Below are 19,581 nucleotides of genomic sequence, written 5' to 3'. Positions count from 1 at the left end.
CAGCTCTGCCACTTGTCAGCTGTGTGACTGTGGGCAAGTCACTTAACTTCTCTGTGCCTCAGTTACCTCATCTGTAAAATGGGGATTGAGACTGTGAGCCTCACATGGGACAACCTGATGACCCTGTATCTACCCCAGCGCTTAGGACAGTACTCTGCATAGAATAAGCGCTTAACAAATACCAACATTATTATTACTTTTAAAAATCCATCTTCCACACTTGAGAAGAGTTCGAATGGTTATGATTCTGAATCTATTCTTCGTAAATATTTTTAGGCCCATCTCCCTACTAGAGTGTAAGCTCCTAGTGGGCAGAAAACACTATTGTGGTTCAATTGTACTCTTCTAATTGCTTAGTAAAATTCATTACACTTGATGGGCACTCAATGAATACCATCACCTCTTTACTGCTTTTCAAATAAGTGCAACAGATGAGACTTGCTGTTTCTCACTTTCCATTCACTATCACAAGCCTCAAGAGACTATCAATTTAAGTCTCAAAGAGCTGTGGCCACTGTTGACTAAATGTATTCAACTAAATTCTTAAGTACATACACAATGTCAACTGATTTTATGACTTAGTATGCAGGGGAAGAATTTAGTTTCAGTTGTTTTATCCATAAAACCAAAGCGGCAGGAAATGCACACTCCAGAACAGTTTACAATCCCCAAACAATAAGTGAGGAACCTTTGAACCACAGCGAATCCTTTTAAAGGTACTTTACATTGTGAAGTTACTTTTGTAGGAGCGGGGCCGGATCCTTTTAACGGCACTTTACATTGTGAAGTTACTTTTGTAGGAGTGGGGGTGAATAGCTGCCTCAGCCCCTGAGACTCTTAGTTAAGAATCATGTCAAGGAAGAGGTCTCCAAATAGCCATCGATGCACTACTTCACCTGGCTAACCTCCCAAGTTAAGCTCATTCCTCTCCAGGATACCATCTGGACATAAAGTTAGACTAAATAAAGCCTACAAATAAATAATAAGATCCCCACACTCAGATCAACGGCAGAGCATACGTCCACTCTCATGTAGTGTGTGAGACAAACAGGCGATTGCCTGATAATACGGCCATTTTTTGGTGGTATTTATTAAACACTTATTACATGCCAGGCATTTTTCTAAGTTCTGGGGTAAATTAAAAGTAATCAGACTGGACACAGTTCATGTCCCACATGGGGCTCAATAGTCTTAGTCTCCATTTTACAGATGAGGTAACAGAGGCACAGAAAAGTAAAGTGATTTGCCCAGTAGTCTTAATCTCCATTTTACAGATGAGGTAACAGAGACACAGAAAAGTACAGTGATTTGCCCAAGGTCCCTCAGCAGAGAAGTGGCGGAGGTGAGATTAGAATCAAGGTCCTTCTGACTCCCAGGCCCGTATTCTATCCACTACAGTGCTTCTCTATCTAGCCAACGCAAATGGATTGGCCAAATAGCTTCCGAGATTACGTAAATCCAGGATGGAGTTATTATTCCATTCTAAAACGTTTTTTAGTCCTCAGTCTCTTATCCTTGGGTCTATGGGGTAATGTATACTACGTCTGGAGATTCATTAGACAAAGAAGCAAATGAGCTTTCGACTTACCGTGCCAGGCCTCGTAAAGTCAATACTGTGGGCTACGCTTTGCCTCCAGTGATTGCTGAAGAGACGAAAATAGACATTCTGCAGGTACTCTGGAGTAATCTACAGTATGGACATAAGCAAATGGAATTAAAAAACATCTCGCATGAATTGGTATCTGCCATACAATCAGTTGTCCGTCCAAGCATCCCTTTCACAAAGAGGGGGATTAAACACTGAATAATAATAACTGTGGCATTTGTTAAGTGCTCACTTTATGCTGAGCACTATACTAATTGTCCGTCCAAGCATCCCTTTCATGAAGCGGGGGATTAAACATTGGATAATAATAACTGTGGTATTTAAGTGCTTATTTTGTGCCGAGCACTATACTAAGCAGTGGGGCAGATACAAGGTAAACACGTCCCCACATGGGGCTCACAAGTCTAAGTAGGAGGGAGAACAGATATCGAATCTCAGTTTGGCAGATGAGGGAATTGAGGCACAGAGAAGTTGAGTGCCTTGACCAAGGTCACCCAGCAGGCAAGTGGCAGAGATGGAATTAGAAACCAGGTTCCCTGACTCCCAGGCTTGTGCTTTTTCCACTTGGCCACACTGCTTCCCAGAGAACAAGTCATTTCTCTTCTGGGGGCTTGAAAAATTATAAGTGAGAGGAAAAATGCAAATGTCCCTTCAACTATACCTCATCCCAGCTCTGCCACTTGTCAGCTGTGTGACTGTGGGCCAGTCACTTCACTTCTCTGGGCCTCAGTTACCTCATCTGTAAAATGGGGATTAAAACTGTGAGCCCCATGTGGGACAACCTGATCACCTTGTATTCCCCAGAGCTTACAACAGTGCTTTGCACATAGTAAGCACTTAACAAATACCACCAATTATTTAGATGACTATCTTCTTTCTGCCAATCTGGCAGTTCCCTACTTTTGAGATATTTCCACTATATGATCCAAAATACATAGATTTATCACTTTTCTTTATTTTTTTAATTTTAACCTAATCATACTATGGAAATAAAACCCAGAACTTTCTCAGTTTCCTCTCACACCTCTCTACTTTCCTCTTGGATGCTTTTCAGACACCTCAAACTTCATATTTCCAAAATAGAATTCATCTTCCTACCCAAACCTTGTCCTTCCCTTGCCTTTTCCATCACTTTAGACACCATCACTATCCTACCTGTCTCAAACGTTCATAACACTGGCATTATCTTCGACTCATCTCTCTCATTCAACCCACATATTCAATCTGTCAAATAAAATAGACACTTCATTGCTTAGCGTAAGCGGCAGAATTTGAGCTATGTGACTGGTCATACACTGTGTCTTATATGCCTTGCCTTCATTCCTTATTTTCCCACCTTCCTGATAGTCCCCAAAAATAGCCAGATTATCTTCTGATTCTAAATCTTACCTTCACAGAACTTTTAAAATCTGCTCTTTCCTCTCCATCCAAACTATTACCGTGTTGATCAACCAATCAGTGGCATTTATTTAGCACTTGCAGTGTGCAGAGTTTCATCCTGCCTTGCCCATTGCATAAACGTCCTTGTTGCCCTGCTTTCCTTCCCCCTTTCCAGTCCTTACTTCGCTATGCTGCTCAGATCATTTTTCTAAAGAACAGCTCATTCTACATTTTCCCGCTCCTCAAAAACCTCCGACGGCTGCCCATCCGACTCCGTATCAAACAGAAACTCTCTACCAACAGCTTTGAAGCACTCAGTTGCTGATTCCCTACCTACAAAGCAGCAACACTTCACTGATCTAAAACCAACCTACTTACTCACTGTCGTCTATCTCACCGCCGACTCCTTTCCCCACGTCCTCCTTCTGGCCTGGAACTCCCTCCCCCTCCACATACAAAAGACCACCACTCTCCCCACCTTCAAAGTCTTATTAAAATCACATCTCCTCCAAGAAGCCTTTCCTGACGAACCCCTCATTTCCCCCAGTCCCTCTCTCTTCTAAAGCAGTGTGGCTCGGTGGAAAGAGCACGGGCTTGGGAGTCAGAGGTCATGGGTACAAATCCCGGCTCCACCACTTGCCAGCTGTGTGACTTGGGGCAAGTCACTTAGCTTCTCTGTGCCTCGGTTACTTCATCTGTAAAATGGGGATTAAGACTCAGCGTCCCCTGTGGGACAACCTGATTACCCTGTATTCCCCCTTGTGCTTAGAACAGTGCTTGGCACATAGTAAACGCTTAACAAATATTATCATTATTATTATTGTTACCTATGCACTTGGATCTGAATCCTTTAAGAACTTGATACTTACCCCATCCTCAGTCCCACCACACTTATGTACATATCTGGTATTTCATTCATTCATTCATTCAGTAGTATTTATTGAGCGCTTACTATGTGCAGAGCACTGTACTAAGCACTGGAAATGTACAATTCGGCAACAGATAGAGAAAATCCCTGCCCAGTAACGGGTTCACGGTCAATGTCTACCTCCCCCTCTAGACTGTAAACTCCTTATGGGCAGGGAATGTGTCTATCAACTCTGTTTTATTGTACTCTCCCAAGTGTAAACACTTCGGTTCAATGTTCGGCACACAGTGGTAAGCACTCAAAAAATACCGAGGATTGATTGATTTTGGTTTTTACGGTATCTGTTAAGCACTTACTATTATGTGTCAGACACTGTACTGAGCGCTGGGGGAGAGCAAGCTAATCAGGTTGGACACAGTCCATGTCCCACATGGGGCTGGCAGACTCAATCTCCATTTTACAGGCGTAGTTACCGAGGCCCAAATAAGTGACTTGCCCCGAGACACAGAGCAGACAAGTGGAGGAGCAGGGAAGAGAATCCAGGTCCTTCTAACTCATTCATTCAATCAAATTTATTAAGCACTTACTCTGTGCAGAGCACCGTACTAAGCTCTTGGAAGAGTGCAATACAACAATAAACAGGCACACTCCCTGCCCACAACGAGCTTATAGTCTAGAGTTGGGGAGACAGACTTCGATACAAATGAGTAAAATTATAGATATGTACATAAGTGCTGAGGGGCTGGGAGTGTGGAGGTGGACGGGCAACCACTGGAGCTTTTTTGAAGAGTGGGGTGACATGTCCTGAATGGTTATGAAGAAAAATGAAGTATGGAATAGAGCAGGGAGAGACAGGAGGCTGGGAGGTCATCAAGGAGGCTGACGGAGTAATCCAGGTGGGATAGGGTGAGCAGTTGTATTACCACGATAGCAGTTTGGATGGAGAGGAAAGGGCGGATTTTTCCTATGTTTAAAATCCTAGGCCCGGGCTCTATCCACTAGCCCACGGTGCTTCGACCGATTGATTGATTGATTGATTGATTGAGGCAAAAGTGAAAACAGTGCTTGCGGCTGCAAATAACAAACAGTAAGACAGAGGATAATCTTTGTGCTCGACTGATGCCTCTTTGAAATGCATTACCACCTAAAGCTCCAGGCGTTAACAAGGCCGGTAGATTTTGTAAATAAAGACATAGGGCTGAGTTGTAGGGAGGTTTGCGGAGAGACTTCCGCCACAGTCCCTCAAAATAACGATCCAATACTATCCAAAAATGATCCAATACAAAATAATGATCCTGGGAAGTAGAGTTAATATTGCAATCAAGAGATGGGAATCCCAGTTGTTTCTGATAGTTCTCTCAGAGCAACCTCTCCATCACCACCTCCAAGGTCACTTCCGCTAACAGGAAACAAGCCGGGATTCCAGTCAGTGATGAAAAAAGTTGTTTCCACGATTTTTAAAGCTATGCACGTGGGGCCGGACTCCTGACTCTCATGTGACCGTATGGGGAAGATGAAAACTACAGCCTCAGCCCACCAGCACTTCCGATAGTTACCCTTCCTATTATTTTTAGGTTGCTTATTGATACTTAACCTTTCAGAAGTCTAATGAATCCAGGCCACCGGCATTATAAAAGAACAGAGGATATTCATTCATCCAGCCAATCGCATTTATTGAGCGCCTACTCTGTGCACAGCACTGTACTAAGGGCTTGGGACTGTAAGCTTGTTGGGGGAAGGGAATGTTTACTGTTGCAATGTATTCTCCGAGCGCTTAGTACAGTGCTCTGCACACAGCAAGAGGTCAATAAATACAAATGCATGAATGAAAACTACACAATAATAAACGTACACATTTCCTGCCCACAATGAGCTTAGAGTCTAGCGCTTCCTCGAGGGTGCCCTTCTTCTTCACCTGTTTTTCTAACTTCACCCACATTCTCTTCCTTCCCAGTTGTTCCCCTGAAGATTTCTCTCCTACTTTTGAAAGCTAACCCCTTGATCTGGGCCTTATTCCTTCCCCCTGGTTGAAAAGCCTTTTTCCCCCACTTCCTGTTTGATTCTCTTTTTCTGCTAGCTTTAACCTCTCTCTCTCTTAAGACTCCTCTCTCTTCTTTCACCCGCCCAGGCCTCCCCTATGCTAAAAAAAACCCAAAGCCCTCGACCCCATCCCATCCTCCATGCTGCTCTATTCCCTTTTCCATTTCCTCTTGAATTCTTCTTCTCATTCAACTTTCTCATAGACTCCCAACAAGCTGAATTTCATCCTAGAGAAGCAGTGTGGCTCAGTGGAAAGAGCTCGGGCTTGGGAGTCAGAGGTCATGGGTTCGAATCCCGGCTCTGCCACTTGGCAACTGTGGGACTGTGGGCAAGTCACTTCACTTCTCTGGGCCTCAGTGACCTCATCTGTAACTGAGCCTCACGTGGGACAACCCGATTACCTGTATCTACCCCAGCACTTAGAACAGTGCTCTGCACATAGTAAGCGCTTAACAAATACCAACATTATTATTATTATTATCCTCTTTACCGACACCACATTCACTAGGATTTCTGGGGAAATGTCTAAATTAATAGCGTGCGGTCTCCTCTTTCTAATCCTCCTTCACCTTTCGGGTTGTTTTCAACATATTTGACAATCCCGTCCACCTAAACCTCCCCCTGGCTTTTGACTTACAGGCACGATAGTCTTCTGTGCCTCACACCACCTCAGTGACAACTCCTTCGCAATTTTCTTTGTAGGCTCCACTCATTTTCCCCTCATTCTTTATTTACCCTGAGTGTTCCTCAAAACTCAGCTGCTACTCTCCTTTGTAGAGTCATTCTCAAAGAACTCATCAGTTCACAGCAATTATTCAATCAATGGCTATCTATTGAGCGCTCACTGTGCACCGATCACTGCACTAAGCCTTAGAAGAGCACAATACAGCAGAGTTGGTAGACACAACACATTCTTTGCCCAGCGTGAGGGCAGGAGTCAGGAAGGCCAAGAGGTTTAAGGCACTGAGTTCAGGTCTCAGTTTCCCCTGGAGTCATGGGTCTGAATATAACTTCTGATATTCAGGTATTTTTCCAACACTTAATACAGTGCCTGGCACATAGTAAGCGCTTAATACCATACAAGAAAAGAGAAAAACCAAGTTTACAATCTAGAAGGGAGTTTTCAATCTAGAGGGGAGGTATTTAATCCCTACTTGACAGGTGAGGAAACTGAGGCACAGGAAAGCGAAGTATTAACTAATTGGAATTGATTGGAATTGATGGCATTTGAAAGCATTAAACAACTTGCCCAAGGTCACCAGCAGGCAAAGTCACTTCACTTCTCTGTGCCTCAGTTTCTTCATTTGTAAAATGAGGATTAAGACTTTGAGCCCCATAGGGAACTAGAACTGTGTCCAACCTGATTAGCTTGTATCTACCCCAGCGCTTAGTACAGTGTCTGGCACATAGTAAGGACTTAAATACTGTTTTGTTTTTTTAAAAAGTGAAGGAGCTGGGATTAAAATCCAAGTCTCTCAACTCCCTGTCCTGTACTTCTCCTATTAGGCCATGCTGCTTCTCTAATGTTTTCAAATGCCATCAATTCCAATTAATTAATTGTAAGTTAATAATTACAAAAATACAATTAATTTCCAAAACACAAATCTCAAGTCCTGAAGCGTGGCTCGGTGGAAAGAGCATGGGCTTGGGAGTCAGAGGTCATGGGTTCGAATCCCAGCTCTGCCACTTGTCAGCTGTGTGACTGTGGGCAAGTCACTTCACTTCTCTGGGCCTCAGTGACCTCATCTGTAAAATGGGGATTAAGACTGTGAGCCTCACGTGGGACAAACTAATAACGCTGTATACCAGCGCTTAGAAAGGTGCTCTGCACATAGTAAGCGCTTAACAAATACCAACATTATTATTATTTCCGGCCTTTCAGACCATTCCATCTGTATAATCTGGGGACCAAAAATGAACTTCTCATCTTCCCTTCTCAAACTTTTCCTCTCAAATGTAAACCAACTGTGGGCAGGGAATGTGTCTCCCAACTCTGTTATCGTGTACTCTCCCAGGTGCTCAGTCGAGCGCTCTGCACACAGTAAGTGAAGCAGCGTGGCCTAGTGGATCTTCATCACAGACCTGGGTGTCAGAAGGCCCTGGGTTCTAATCCAAACTCTGCCCTTTGTCTGCTGTGTGACCTCGGGCAAGTCACTTGATTTCTACGCCTCAGTTACCTCATCTGTAAAATGGGGATTAAGAATGCGAGCCCCTTGTGAGACAGGGACTGTGACCAACCTGATTAGCTTGTACCGGCCCCAGTCCTTAGAATAGTGTTTGACAAAAAATAAGGGCTTAAAAATCATTATTAAATACGATTGATTTATTGATTGATTAATTGATGTTCATCCCGAGCGAGGAGGAGAACTTGGGAGTGGAGTATCTCTGGGGTCGGGGGCTGGAAATGGGGAATTTGAGGGGATAAAGGGAAGGAGGGAAGAGAGGAGTGCAAGAACAGTGGTGCTCACCATGCACTGTCTTCTTCTCTCTTGCCACTACTATTACTCAGGGGAAATCATGGAAAACCCCCCAAAATTCATACAACTATCTTATATCATATAACTATGTTACTATCTTATAACTATCTTGAGAAGCAGCGTGGCTCAGTGGAAAGAGCCCGGGCTTTGGAGTCAGAGGTCACCTCCTCCTCGCCCTTTCGGAAACGTGGCTCTCTCCCGAAGACACGGTCTCTGCCGCCGCTCTCTCCGGCGGAGGCCTCTCCTTCTCCCACTCCCCCAGACTCACCGGTAAGGGAGGAGGCGTCGGCTTCCTCCTCTCGCCCCGATGCCGCTTCCGCACTATCCCTCCTCCCCCCTCCCTCTCCTTCCCCTCCTTCGAAGCCCATATCATTCGCCTCTACCACCCACTCCAGTTACTTGTGGCCGTCATCTACCGCCCTCCCGGTCCCACCTCCGACTTCTTCAACCACCTTGACCCCTTTCTCACCTTCCTCCTCTCCTTCTCTCTGCCCACTCTGATCCTTGGAGACTTCAACATCCATACGGATGTACCCGACGACTCCTCTGCCGCCCGCCTGCTATCCCTCCTCGACTCTGCCGACCTCCTCCTCCACCATACCGCGCCCACTCACCGACTCGGTCACACCCTCGATCTTGTCATCTCCTACCGCTGCACTATCTCCTCCCTCACCAACTCTGAAATCCCTCTCTCGGACCATAACCTTCTCACCTGCCTCATCTCTCACACTCCCTCCCCCTGCAAATCTTCGCTACTGCCCCACAGAGACCTCCGCTCTCTCGATCCCATCCGTCTTTCCAATAGCATCTCGCCTCACCTTGCCGCCCTGTCCTCTCTTCCCACTCTCGACGATCAGGTCTCCGCTCTCAACTCCACCCTCTCTACTCATCTCGACTCTCTCGCCCCCCTTTCCCTCCGCCGCTCTCGCGCCACTAACCCACAGCCCCGGATCACCTCCTCCGTCCGCCTCCTACGCTCCTATGCTCGAGCTGCTGAGCGCCGCTGGCCAAAGTCCAAGCACCGAGCCGACCTCACACACTTCAAATTTATCCTTTCCTGCCTTAACTCTGCCCTCTCCTCCGCCAGGCAAAGCTTCTTCTCCTCCCTCATCGACACCCATGCCCGTCACCCCCGCCGATTGTTCCGGACCTTTAACTCTCTCCTTAGGCCCCCTGTTCCTCCCCCTCCCCCATCTCTCACCCCTAATGATCTGGCCACCTATTTCCTCACGAAAATCAACACGATCAGGTCTGAGCTCCCCAAAGTCACCCCTCCGCCTCTCCCCTCCCCCCCAACGACCCCCTCCCCTACTTTCCCATCCTTCCCTGCAGTATCCTCAGAGGAGATCTCCTCCCTCCTCGCAAGTGCCACCCCCTCCACCTGCGCCTCGGACCCCATTCCCTCTCACCTTCTTAAAACCATCGCCCCTGCCCTCCTCCCTTCCTTAACTTCTATTTTTAACCACTCAATCTCCAAGGGCTCCTTCCCCTCTGCCTTCAAACACGCCCACGTCTCCCCCATCCTAAAAAAACCCGCTCTTGACCCCACTTCCCCCTCCAGTTATCGTCCTATCTCCCTACTACCCTTCCTTTCCAAAATCTTAGAACGAGTCGTCTACAATCGATGCCTAGAATTCCTTAACTCCCATTCTCTCCTAGACCCCCTCCAATCTGGCTTCCGTCCCCTCCACTCTACCGAGACTGCTCTCTCTAAGGTCACCCGTGACCTCCTTCTTGCCAAATCCAATGGCTCCTACTCCATTCTGATCCTCCTTGACCTCTCTGCTGCCTTTGACACTGTCGACCATCCCCTCCTCCTCCATACCTTATCTCACCTTGGCTTCACGGACTCTGTCCTCTCCTGGTTCTCCTCTTACCTCTCTGGCCGATCATTCTCGGTCTCCTACGCTGGAGCCTCCTCCCCCTCCCATCCTTTAACTGTTGGAGTTCCTCAAGGGTCAGTTCTTGGCCCTCTTCTGTTCTCCATTTACACTCACTCCCTCGGTGAACTCATTCGCTCTCACGGCTTTGACTACCATCTCTACGCAGATGACACGCAGATCTACATCTCCGCCCCTGTCCTCTCCCCCTCCCTTCAGGCTCGCATCTCCTCCTGCCTCCGGGACGTCTCCACCTGGATGTCTGCCCGCCACCTAAAACTCAACATGAGCAAGACTGAGCTCCTCATCTTCCCTCCCAAGCCCGGTCCGCTCCCAGACTTCTCCATCACCGTGGATGGCACGACCATCCTTCCCGTCCCGCAGGCCCGCAATCTCGGTGTCATCCTTGACTCGTCCCTCTCGTTCACCCCACACGTCCTATCCGTTACCAAGACCTGCCGGTTTCACCTCTACAATATCGCCAAGATCCGCCCTTTCCTCTCCACCCAAACGGCTACCTTACTATTACGGGCTCTCGTTATATCCCGGCTAGACTACTGTGTCAGCCTTCTCTCTGACCTCCCTTCCTCCTCTCTCGCCCCGCTCCGGTCTATTCTTCACTCCGCTGCCCGGCTCATCTTCCTGCAGAAACGATCTGGGCATGTCACTCCCCTTCTTAAACAACTCCAGTGGTTGCCTATCGACCTCCGCTCCAAACAAAAACTCCTCACTCTAGGCTTCAAGGCTCTCCATCACCTTGCCCCTTCCTACCTCTCCTCCCTTCTCTCTTTCTACCGCCCACCCCGCACGCTCCGCTCCTCTGCCGCCCACCTCCTCGCCGTCCCTCGGTCTCGCCTATCCCGCCGTCGACCCCTGGGTCACGTCCTCCCGCGGTCCTGGAACGCCCTCCCTCCTCACCTCCGCCAAACTGATTCTCTTTCCCTCTTCAAAACCTTACTTAAAAATCACCTCCTCCAAGAGGCCTTCCCAGACTGAGCTCCTCTTCCCCCTCTACTCCCTCTGCCATCCCCCCTTTACCTCTCCGCAGCTAAAGCCTCATTTTCCCCTTTTCCCTCTGCTCCTCCACCTCTCCCTTCCCATCCCCACAGCACTGTACCCGTCCGCTCAACTGTATATATTTTCGTTACCCTATTTATTTTGTTAATGAATTGTACATCGCCTTGATTCTATTTAGTTGCCATTGTTTTTACGAGATGTTCTTCCCCTTGACGCTGTTTAGTGCCATTGTTCTTGTCTGTCCGTCTCCCCCGATTAGACTGTAAGCCCGTCAAACGGCAGGGACTGTCTCTATCTGTTGCCGACTTGTTCATCCCAAGCGCTTAGTACAGTGCTCTGCACATAGTAAGCGCTCAATAAATACTATTGAATGAATGAATGAATGAATGGGTTCGAATGCCAGCTCTGCCACTTGGCAGCTGTGTGACTGTGGGCAAGTCACTTCACTTCTCTGGGTTTCAGTTACCTCATCTGCAAAATGGGGATTAACTGTGAGCCTCACGTGGGACAACCTGATTGCCCTGTATCTACCCCAGCGCTTAGAACAGTGCTCGGCACATAGTAAGCGCTCAATACATACTATTGAATGAATGAATGAAAGCAATAGTGAATTTACAAACAGCAGGGCATTCACCCCTATTTCAAAGCCTTATTGAGGGCACACCTCCTCCAAGAGGCCTTCCCAGATTAAGCCCCTTCCTTTCCTCTTCTCCCACACCCTTCTGCATCACCCTAACTTGCTCCCTTTCTTCTTCTCCCCTCCCAGCCCCACATCATACCTGTCATTTTTTTTTTTTTTATTGATGTCTGTCTCTCCCCTTCTAGACTCTATTCTCATTGTGGGCAGGGAATGTGTCTGTTTATTGTCATATTGTACTTTCCCAATTGCCCAGTACAGTGCTCTGCACCCGGTAAGCACTCAGTAAATACAATCGATTGAAAGAATGAGTGAAATAAATCTATAACAATACGGAGTCCCCTGCAGTTTGAAGTGTCAAAGCTTATCTTTCATATTCGAAGACACCAGCAACAGCGAAGTGGCTGACGAGATCATTGAGGAACCCTCGGTAGCAGCCACACTGTCAAAAGGAAAAGGTTATCTGTTGTCATGTCGTATCTGTTGTCATGTACAGAAGCAGTAAGCGCTCAATAAATACCACTGAATGAATGAAGAGCTCGGGCTTGGGAGTCAGAGGACCTGGGTTCTAATGCCGGGTCCGCCACCTGTCTGCTGTGTGACCTTGGGTGAGTCACTTCACTTCCCTGGTCCTCAGTTCCCTCAACTGTCAAATGGGGATTAAGACTGTGAGCCCCCCGTGGGACAACCTGATAACCTTGCATCAATGGGAAGGAGCGTGGCTCAGTGGAAAGAGCGCGGGCTTGGGAGTCAGAGGACATGAGCTCGAATCCCGGCTCTACCACCTGTCAGCTGTGTGACTTTGGGCAAGTCACTTCACTTCTCTGGGCCTCAGTTCCCTCATCTGTCAAATGGGGATGAAGACCGTGAGCCTCACGTGGGACAACCTGACGACCCTGTATCTCCCTCAGGGCTTAGAACAGTGCTCTGCACATAGTAAGTGCTTAACAAAAACCAACATTATTATTATTATCTACCCCAGTGTTTACAACAGTTCTTGGCACACAGTAAACGCTTAACAGATACCATTATTATTATTATGTTGTAATGCTTACTGTCTACAAGTCCTGCCTCTGTTTTCTCTTTTGCCTCCTTGTCTCTAGTTCCCTTCGAAGCTCTCGATCAAGAAGGGTTACTCTTTACTTGGGAGTAGTCAATTAATGGTATTTATTTAGCACACACTGTGTGCAGAGCACTGTACTAACAGCTTGGGAGAGTACAATATCAGAGCGTTGGCAGTCATATTCCCGGCCCACAGTGAGCTCGCAGAAATGCCCTGTGCTAATCTCTCCTCAGCAACTGACTCGCAGTTTTCAGCTGGGATGCAGCACCGTCTGAGGCTTTGTTTTACCACGTCCTTAAAATACTTCCTCAGTCCTCCTTGCTTTCAATTTCTCAACCACAGTTTTCCATACAGCAGTTGCTTGGGTATCCTGCTACCTGGTGGTGATAATAATAATAATAATAATGATAGTATGTATTAACTGTGAGCCCGTCAAAGGGCAGGGACTGTATCTGTTACCGATCTGTATATTCCAAGAGCTTAGTACAGCGCTCTTGCACAAAGTAAGCGCTCAATAAATACTATTGAATGAATGGATGAATTAAGCACTTATTATGTGCCAAGCACTGTTCTAAGTACTGGGGTAAACACAAGGTTATCAGGTTACGCCACGTAGGGCTCACAGTCTTCATCGTGGCTCAGTGGAAAGAGCCCGGGCTTGGGAGTCAGAGGTCATGGGTTCTAATCCCGGCTCCGCCGCTTGTCAGCTGTGTGACCTTGGGCAAGTCGTTTAACTTCTCTGGGCCTCAGTTACCTCATCTGTAAATTACCTCGTCTGTAAAATGGGGATGAAGACTGTGAGCCCCACGTGGGACAACCTGATTCCCCTGTATCTCCCCCAGCGCTTAGAACAGTGCTCTGCACATAGTAAGAGCTTAACAAATACCAACATTATTATAATTGTTAATCCCCATTTTACCGATGAGGGAACTGAGGCATAGAGAAGTGAAGTGACTAGCCCAAAGTCATACAGCTGACAAGTGGCGGAGTCGGGATTAGAAGCCACGACCTCTGACTCCCACGCCCGGGCTCTTTCCACTAATCCATGCTGCTTTACTGGTGCTGGAGATGATGAGATGATGCTAGAGCATGAGTGGCCTAGTGAACAGAGCACGGGCCTGCAGGTCAGAGGGTCATGGGTTCTAATCCTGCCTCCACCGCTTTTCTGCCATGTGACCCTGGGCTCATCACTTCTCTGGGCCTCAGTTCCCACAACTGAAAAATGGAAATGAATCCTGGGCGCACTACAGTGGGACAGGGACTGAGTCCAACCCGATTATCTTGTATCTACCCCATCACTGGCATCACTGGCTAGAGAAGCTGAGTGGCTCAGTGGAAAGAGCACGGGCTTGGGAGTCAGAGGTCGTGGGTTCTAATTCCGGCTCCGCCGCTTGTCAGCTGTGTGACTTTGGGCAAGACACTTTACTTCTCTGTGCCTCAGTTACCTCATCTGTAAAATGGGGACTAAGACTGTGAACCCCACTGGGTCGACCTGATCACTCTGTAACCCCCCCCCAGCGCTTAGAACGGTGCTTTGCACACAGTAAGCGCTTACGAAATACCACTATTATTATTATTATCTTCCTTGTGGGATGAGCCCACAACAAGCTGCCTTACCAGTGACTGTTGGTGATCCCGCGAACAGCAACAAGGAAGAGACTCTGCAAAGGCGCTGAAGTCCTTTACTTGATGCAGGTGATTGGGGGTCTGTGGGGGTGGATCAAGGAGGGAGGCGGGGCTTTCTCTCCCTGTTCTACCCAGTAACAGGCCTGGACCAATCGAAGACTGCCACGTAGAGCCACGCCTATAAGATCGTAGGTAAGTGATTTTCCTTTCAATGTTTCTACTTCCATTAAAATGGAAATGGTAATAGCATTTACTTACCTCACTGGAAAACAGCCAAGAGTAGAGTAATAATAATGTTGGTATTTGTTAAGCGCTTACTAAGTGCAGAGCACTGTTCTAAGCGCTGGGGGAGATACAGGGTAAAGAGGTTGTCCCACGTGAGGCTCACAGTCTTCATCCCCATTTTACAGATGAGGGAACTGAGGCACAGAGAAGGGAACTGACCTGCCCACAGTCACACAGCCGACAAGGGGCAGAGTCGGGATATTCATTTTGAAAAACATCTCGAGCCCTTCAGAATAGCGGGAGCAAGTGAACGATGAGCGTTCTGACTATGCTTTGACACTTTTTTTCCTCTCTTCTGAAATGTAGAGAAATTTTAAAGACCCTTATTGCAAGATCCTAGGAATCTTGGATCCTAGAATTGCAAGTCTTCTCTAGGAATGTCTAAATGCCACCAGCAGCCCTTTTTTGCCAGGATCAAAGCTATTTTGATTCTCCTTATTTTTTAAAGATTGCTCCCTTTCCTAGATAGGACTAATTTAATTATTGTCATTATTATTATGGCATTTGTCAAGCGCTTACTATGTGCCAGGCACTGTACTAAGCGCTGGGGTGGATTCAAGCAAATCGGGTTGGGCACGGTCCCTGTCCCACGTGGGGCTCCCAGTCTCAATCACCATTTTTCAGATGAGGGAACTGAGGCCCAGAGAAGGGAAGTGACTTGCCCAAGGTCACCGAGCAGACAAGGGGTGGAGCCGGGATGAGAACTCATGACCTCCTGACGCCCGGGCCCGGGCTCTGTCCGCTACGCCACGCTGGATAGATGAAACGTTTTAAAATCACCGCGGCAGTACTAATAACTTGATTACAGCAGCTGTAAACAAGAGATTTCACCTTTCAGTTATTGTCCCCTTGGGTTTCCGAGGTAGAAAGGACAAGCGATAACGCGGCACGCTCTGAGGACCCTCGGCAAAATGACATTCCCAGAGCAGGACCGCCCGGGAATCCTGAGAAGCCTCGGGATCCCCTGGCTCCCTCCCCTGAGGCTCTGGGGAACATGAACAAAAGTGTTCTGGCTGTTTTCAGTTTAATTTTAGGCCCTTCTTTTTCCTTTGTGACTTTATGAACTCTCTCTCTCTCTCCTTGCCTTCACAGAATTCCTTTTGCGGACGCTTCCATCCATCACATCCTGCCAGAAAGAGCCAGCTCAACACATTTTGGCATCTTAGATCAAGAGGGGAGAAGCGGGAGCCACCGAGAGAAAAGAGGCTTCCCTAGTCCCTTAACGATGGTCTAGGTCACCTGTCACTGTTGCCTTTTAATAATAATAATAATAATGATAATAATGATGGGATTTGTTAAGCGCTTACTAGGTGCAAAGCACTGTTCTAAGAGCTGGGGGGCTACAAGGTGATCAGGTGAGCCCACGTGGGGCTCACAGTCTTAATCCTCATTTTCCAGATGAGGTAACTTAGGCCCAGAGAAGTTAAGTGACTTGCCCAAAGTCACACAGCTGACAAGTGGCAGAGCTGGCATTCGAACCCATGACCTCTGACTCCCAAGCCCGGGCTCTTTCCGCTGAGCCACGCTGCTAAACAGTGTGGCCTAGCGGAAAGAGCACGGGCCCGGAAGTCAGAGGACCTCAGTTCTGATCCCAGTCCTGCCACTTGCCTCAGTTTCCCTGCGCCTCAGTTACCTCAACCATAAAACGGGGATTCGTCACCTCGTTCTCCCCCCGGTTTGTAGACTGGGAGCCTCACGTGGGAAAGGGACTGTGTCTGACCCGATGAACTTCTATCTACCCCAGTGCTCTGAACAAGCGGCAAGGTGTAGTGGATAGAGCACGGGCCTGGGAGTCCGAAGGTCACGGGTTCCAATCCCGGCTCTGCCACGTGTCTGCTGGGTGAACGCGGGCAACTCGCTTCACTTCTCAGTGCCTCAGTTCCTCATCTGTAAAATGGTGATTACGACGGTGAGCCCCACATGCCACAGAGACTGCGTCCGACCCAACCTGCTCATATCCACCTCGTGCTTAGTACCTAGCATGTAATAAGTGCTTAACATATACCAAAATTATTATCACTTGACCCAGAGCAAGCCTTTAACAAATACCTTTAAGCTGTTTCTCATAATCGATTAGACCTTCCCTTATTTCCTGCAGCAACAAAACCACCTTTGTTTCCCGCCACGCTTTGGAACATATTAAAAGTTGCGTGTTCAGAAACGTACGTGTTCGGAAGCGGACGGCTACTTCCTTAACCTGCCGTTCCTCTTGAAACAGAATCCCGAAGACGTAGAGTTCTCGCTTACCGCCTTGCCGGTAACCGTGGCTTCTAGGGAATCCACCAGCTCAGCGGTGACCACGATGAGATTCCGGTAATCCGTCTGGATTTTGTTGAACTCTTTCAGGTGGGTCATAGTCCTCTGATCGGCTTCTACCAGCTGCTGATGGAGCTGCTGCAGCATTTCTAAAGAGAAGATATACGCGGAAGAGTCGACAACTTACTCGATTTCGGAGGGAAGCGAACACAACGAAGTGGCACTTCCCAGACCTGTATCTCAACACCGTCTTCTCCACTGAGTCAGTCAACCGTATTTATTAATAATAATAATAATGTTGGTATTTGTTCAGCGCTTACCAGGTGCCAACCACTCTTCTAAGCGCTGGGGTAGAGACAAGGTAATACGGTTGTCCCACTTGGGGCTCGCAGTCTTCATTCCCATTTTTACAGATGAGGTAATTGAGGCACAGAGAATAATAATAATGATGATGTTGGTATCTGTTAAGCGCTTACTAAGTGCTGAGCACTATTCTAAGCGCTGGGGTAGAGACAAGGTAATCAGGCTGTCCCACCGGGGGCTCACAGTCTTCATCCCCATTTTTACAGATGAGGTAACTGAGGCACAGAGAATAATACTAATAATGTTGGTATTTGTTAAGTGCTTACTAGGTGCCGAGCACTGTTCTAAGCATGGGGTAGATACAGGATAATCACGTTGTCCCACCTGGGGCTCACAGTCTTCATTCCCATTTTTACAGATGAGGGAACTGAAGCACAGAGAATAACAATAATAATGTTGGTATTTGTTAAGCGCTTACTAGGTGCCGAGCACTGTTCTAAGCGCTGGGGGAGATACAGGATAATCAGGTTGTCCCACGTGAGGCTCACAGTCTTCATCCCCATTTTACAGATGAGCTAACTGAGCCACCGAGAAGTCAAGTGACTTGCCCGAAGTCACACAGCTGACAGGTGGAGGAGCCGGGATTAGAACCTCTTCACGGACTCTGTCCTCTCCTGGCTCTCCTCTTACCTCTATGGCCGGTCATTCTCGGTCTCCTTCGCTGGAGCCTCCTCCCCCTCCCATCCTTTAACTGTTGGAGTTCCTCAAGGGTCAGTTCTTGGCCCTCTTCTGTTCTCCATTTACACTCACTCCCTCGGTGAACTCATCCGCTCTCACGGCTTTGACTACCATCTCTACGCAGATGACACGCAGATCTACATCTCCGCCCCTGTCCTCTCCCCCTCCCTTCAGGCTCGCATCTCCTCCTGCCTCCGGGACGTCTCCACCTGGATGTCGGCCCGCCACCTAAAACTCAACATGCGCGAGACTGAGCTCCTCATCTTCCCTGGATGTCGGCCCGCCACCTAAAACTCAACATGAGCAAGACTGAGCTCCTCATCTTCCCTCCCAAACCCGGTCCTCTCCCAGACTTCTCTGTCACCGTTGATGGCACGACCATCCTTCCCGTCTCTCAGGCCCACAATCTCGGTGTCATCCTTGACTCGTCTCTCTCGTTCACCCCACACATCCTATCCGTTACCGAGACCTGCCGGTCTCACCTCTACAATATCGCCAAGATCCGCCCTTTCCTCTCCACCCAAACGGCTACCTTACTGTTACGGGCTCTCGTTATATCCCGGCTAGACTACTGTGTCGGCCTTCTCTCTGACCTCCCTTCCTCCTCTCTCGCCCCGCTCCGGTCTATTCTTCACTCCGCTGCCCGGCTCATCTTCCTGCAGAAACGATCTGGGCGTGTCACTCCCCTTCTTAAACAACTCCAGTGGTCGCCTATCGACCTCCGCTCCAAACAGAAACTCCTCACTCTAGGCTTCGAGGCTCTCCGTCACCTTGCCCCTTCCTACCTCTCCTCCCTTCTCTCTTTCTACCGCCCACCCCGCACGCTCCGCTCCTCTGCCGCCCACCTCCTCGCCGTCCCTCGGTCTCGCCTATCCCGCCGTCGACCCCTGGGTCACGTCCTCCCGCGGTCCTGGAACGCCCTCCCTCCTCACCTCCGCCAAACCGATTCTCTTTCCCTCTTCAAAACCCTACTTAAAACTCACCTCCTCCAAGAGGCCTTCCCAGACTGAGCTCCTCTTCTCCCTCTACTCCCTCTGCCATCCCCCCTTTACCTCTCCGCAGCTAAAGCCTCATTTTCCCCTTTTCCCTCTGCTCCTCCACCTCTCCCTTCCCATCCCCACAGCACCGTACTCGTCCGCTCAACTGTATATATTTTCGTTACCCTATTTATTTTGTTAATGAATTGTACATCGCCTCGATTCTATTTAGTTGCCATCGGTTTTTACGAGATGTTCTTCCCCTTGACGCTGTTTAGTGCCATTGTTCTTGTCTGTCCGTCTCCCCCGATTAGACTGTAAGCCCGTCAAACGGCAGGGACCGTCTCTATCTGTTGCCGACTTATTCATCCCAAGCGCTTAGTACAGTGCTCTGCACATAGTAAGCGCTCAATAAATACTATTGAATG

The 19,581-nt window shown here is 48.2% G+C and overlaps 1 protein-coding gene across 5 annotated transcripts in view; it reads right to left on the bottom strand.

The window, feature by feature from the left end:
• The window catches only part of ARMC9 (armadillo repeat containing 9), a 194,448-nt gene that overhangs the window by 131,201 nt on the left and 43,666 nt on the right, over positions 1-19,581 (bottom strand). For all 5 annotated transcript variants that reach the window (XM_029065519.2, XM_029065493.2, XM_029065511.2 and 2 more), the window contains 2 exons: positions 17,127-17,284; positions 1,589-1,687 (listed from right to left, as the gene is read on the bottom strand). In XM_029065519.2, coding sequence (XP_028921352.1) covers positions 1,589-1,687; positions 17,127-17,284 — 257 coding nt within the window. The remainder of the gene's footprint in view (positions 1-1,588; positions 1,688-17,126; positions 17,285-19,581) is intronic.

The sequence above is a fragment of the Ornithorhynchus anatinus genome, chromosome 1 (assembly GCF_004115215.2).
Source record: "Ornithorhynchus anatinus isolate Pmale09 chromosome 1, mOrnAna1.pri.v4, whole genome shotgun sequence".
Classification (NCBI taxonomy): domain Eukaryota; kingdom Metazoa; phylum Chordata; class Mammalia; order Monotremata; family Ornithorhynchidae; genus Ornithorhynchus; species Ornithorhynchus anatinus.
This window is presented reverse-complemented; position numbering and strand designations above follow the sequence as displayed.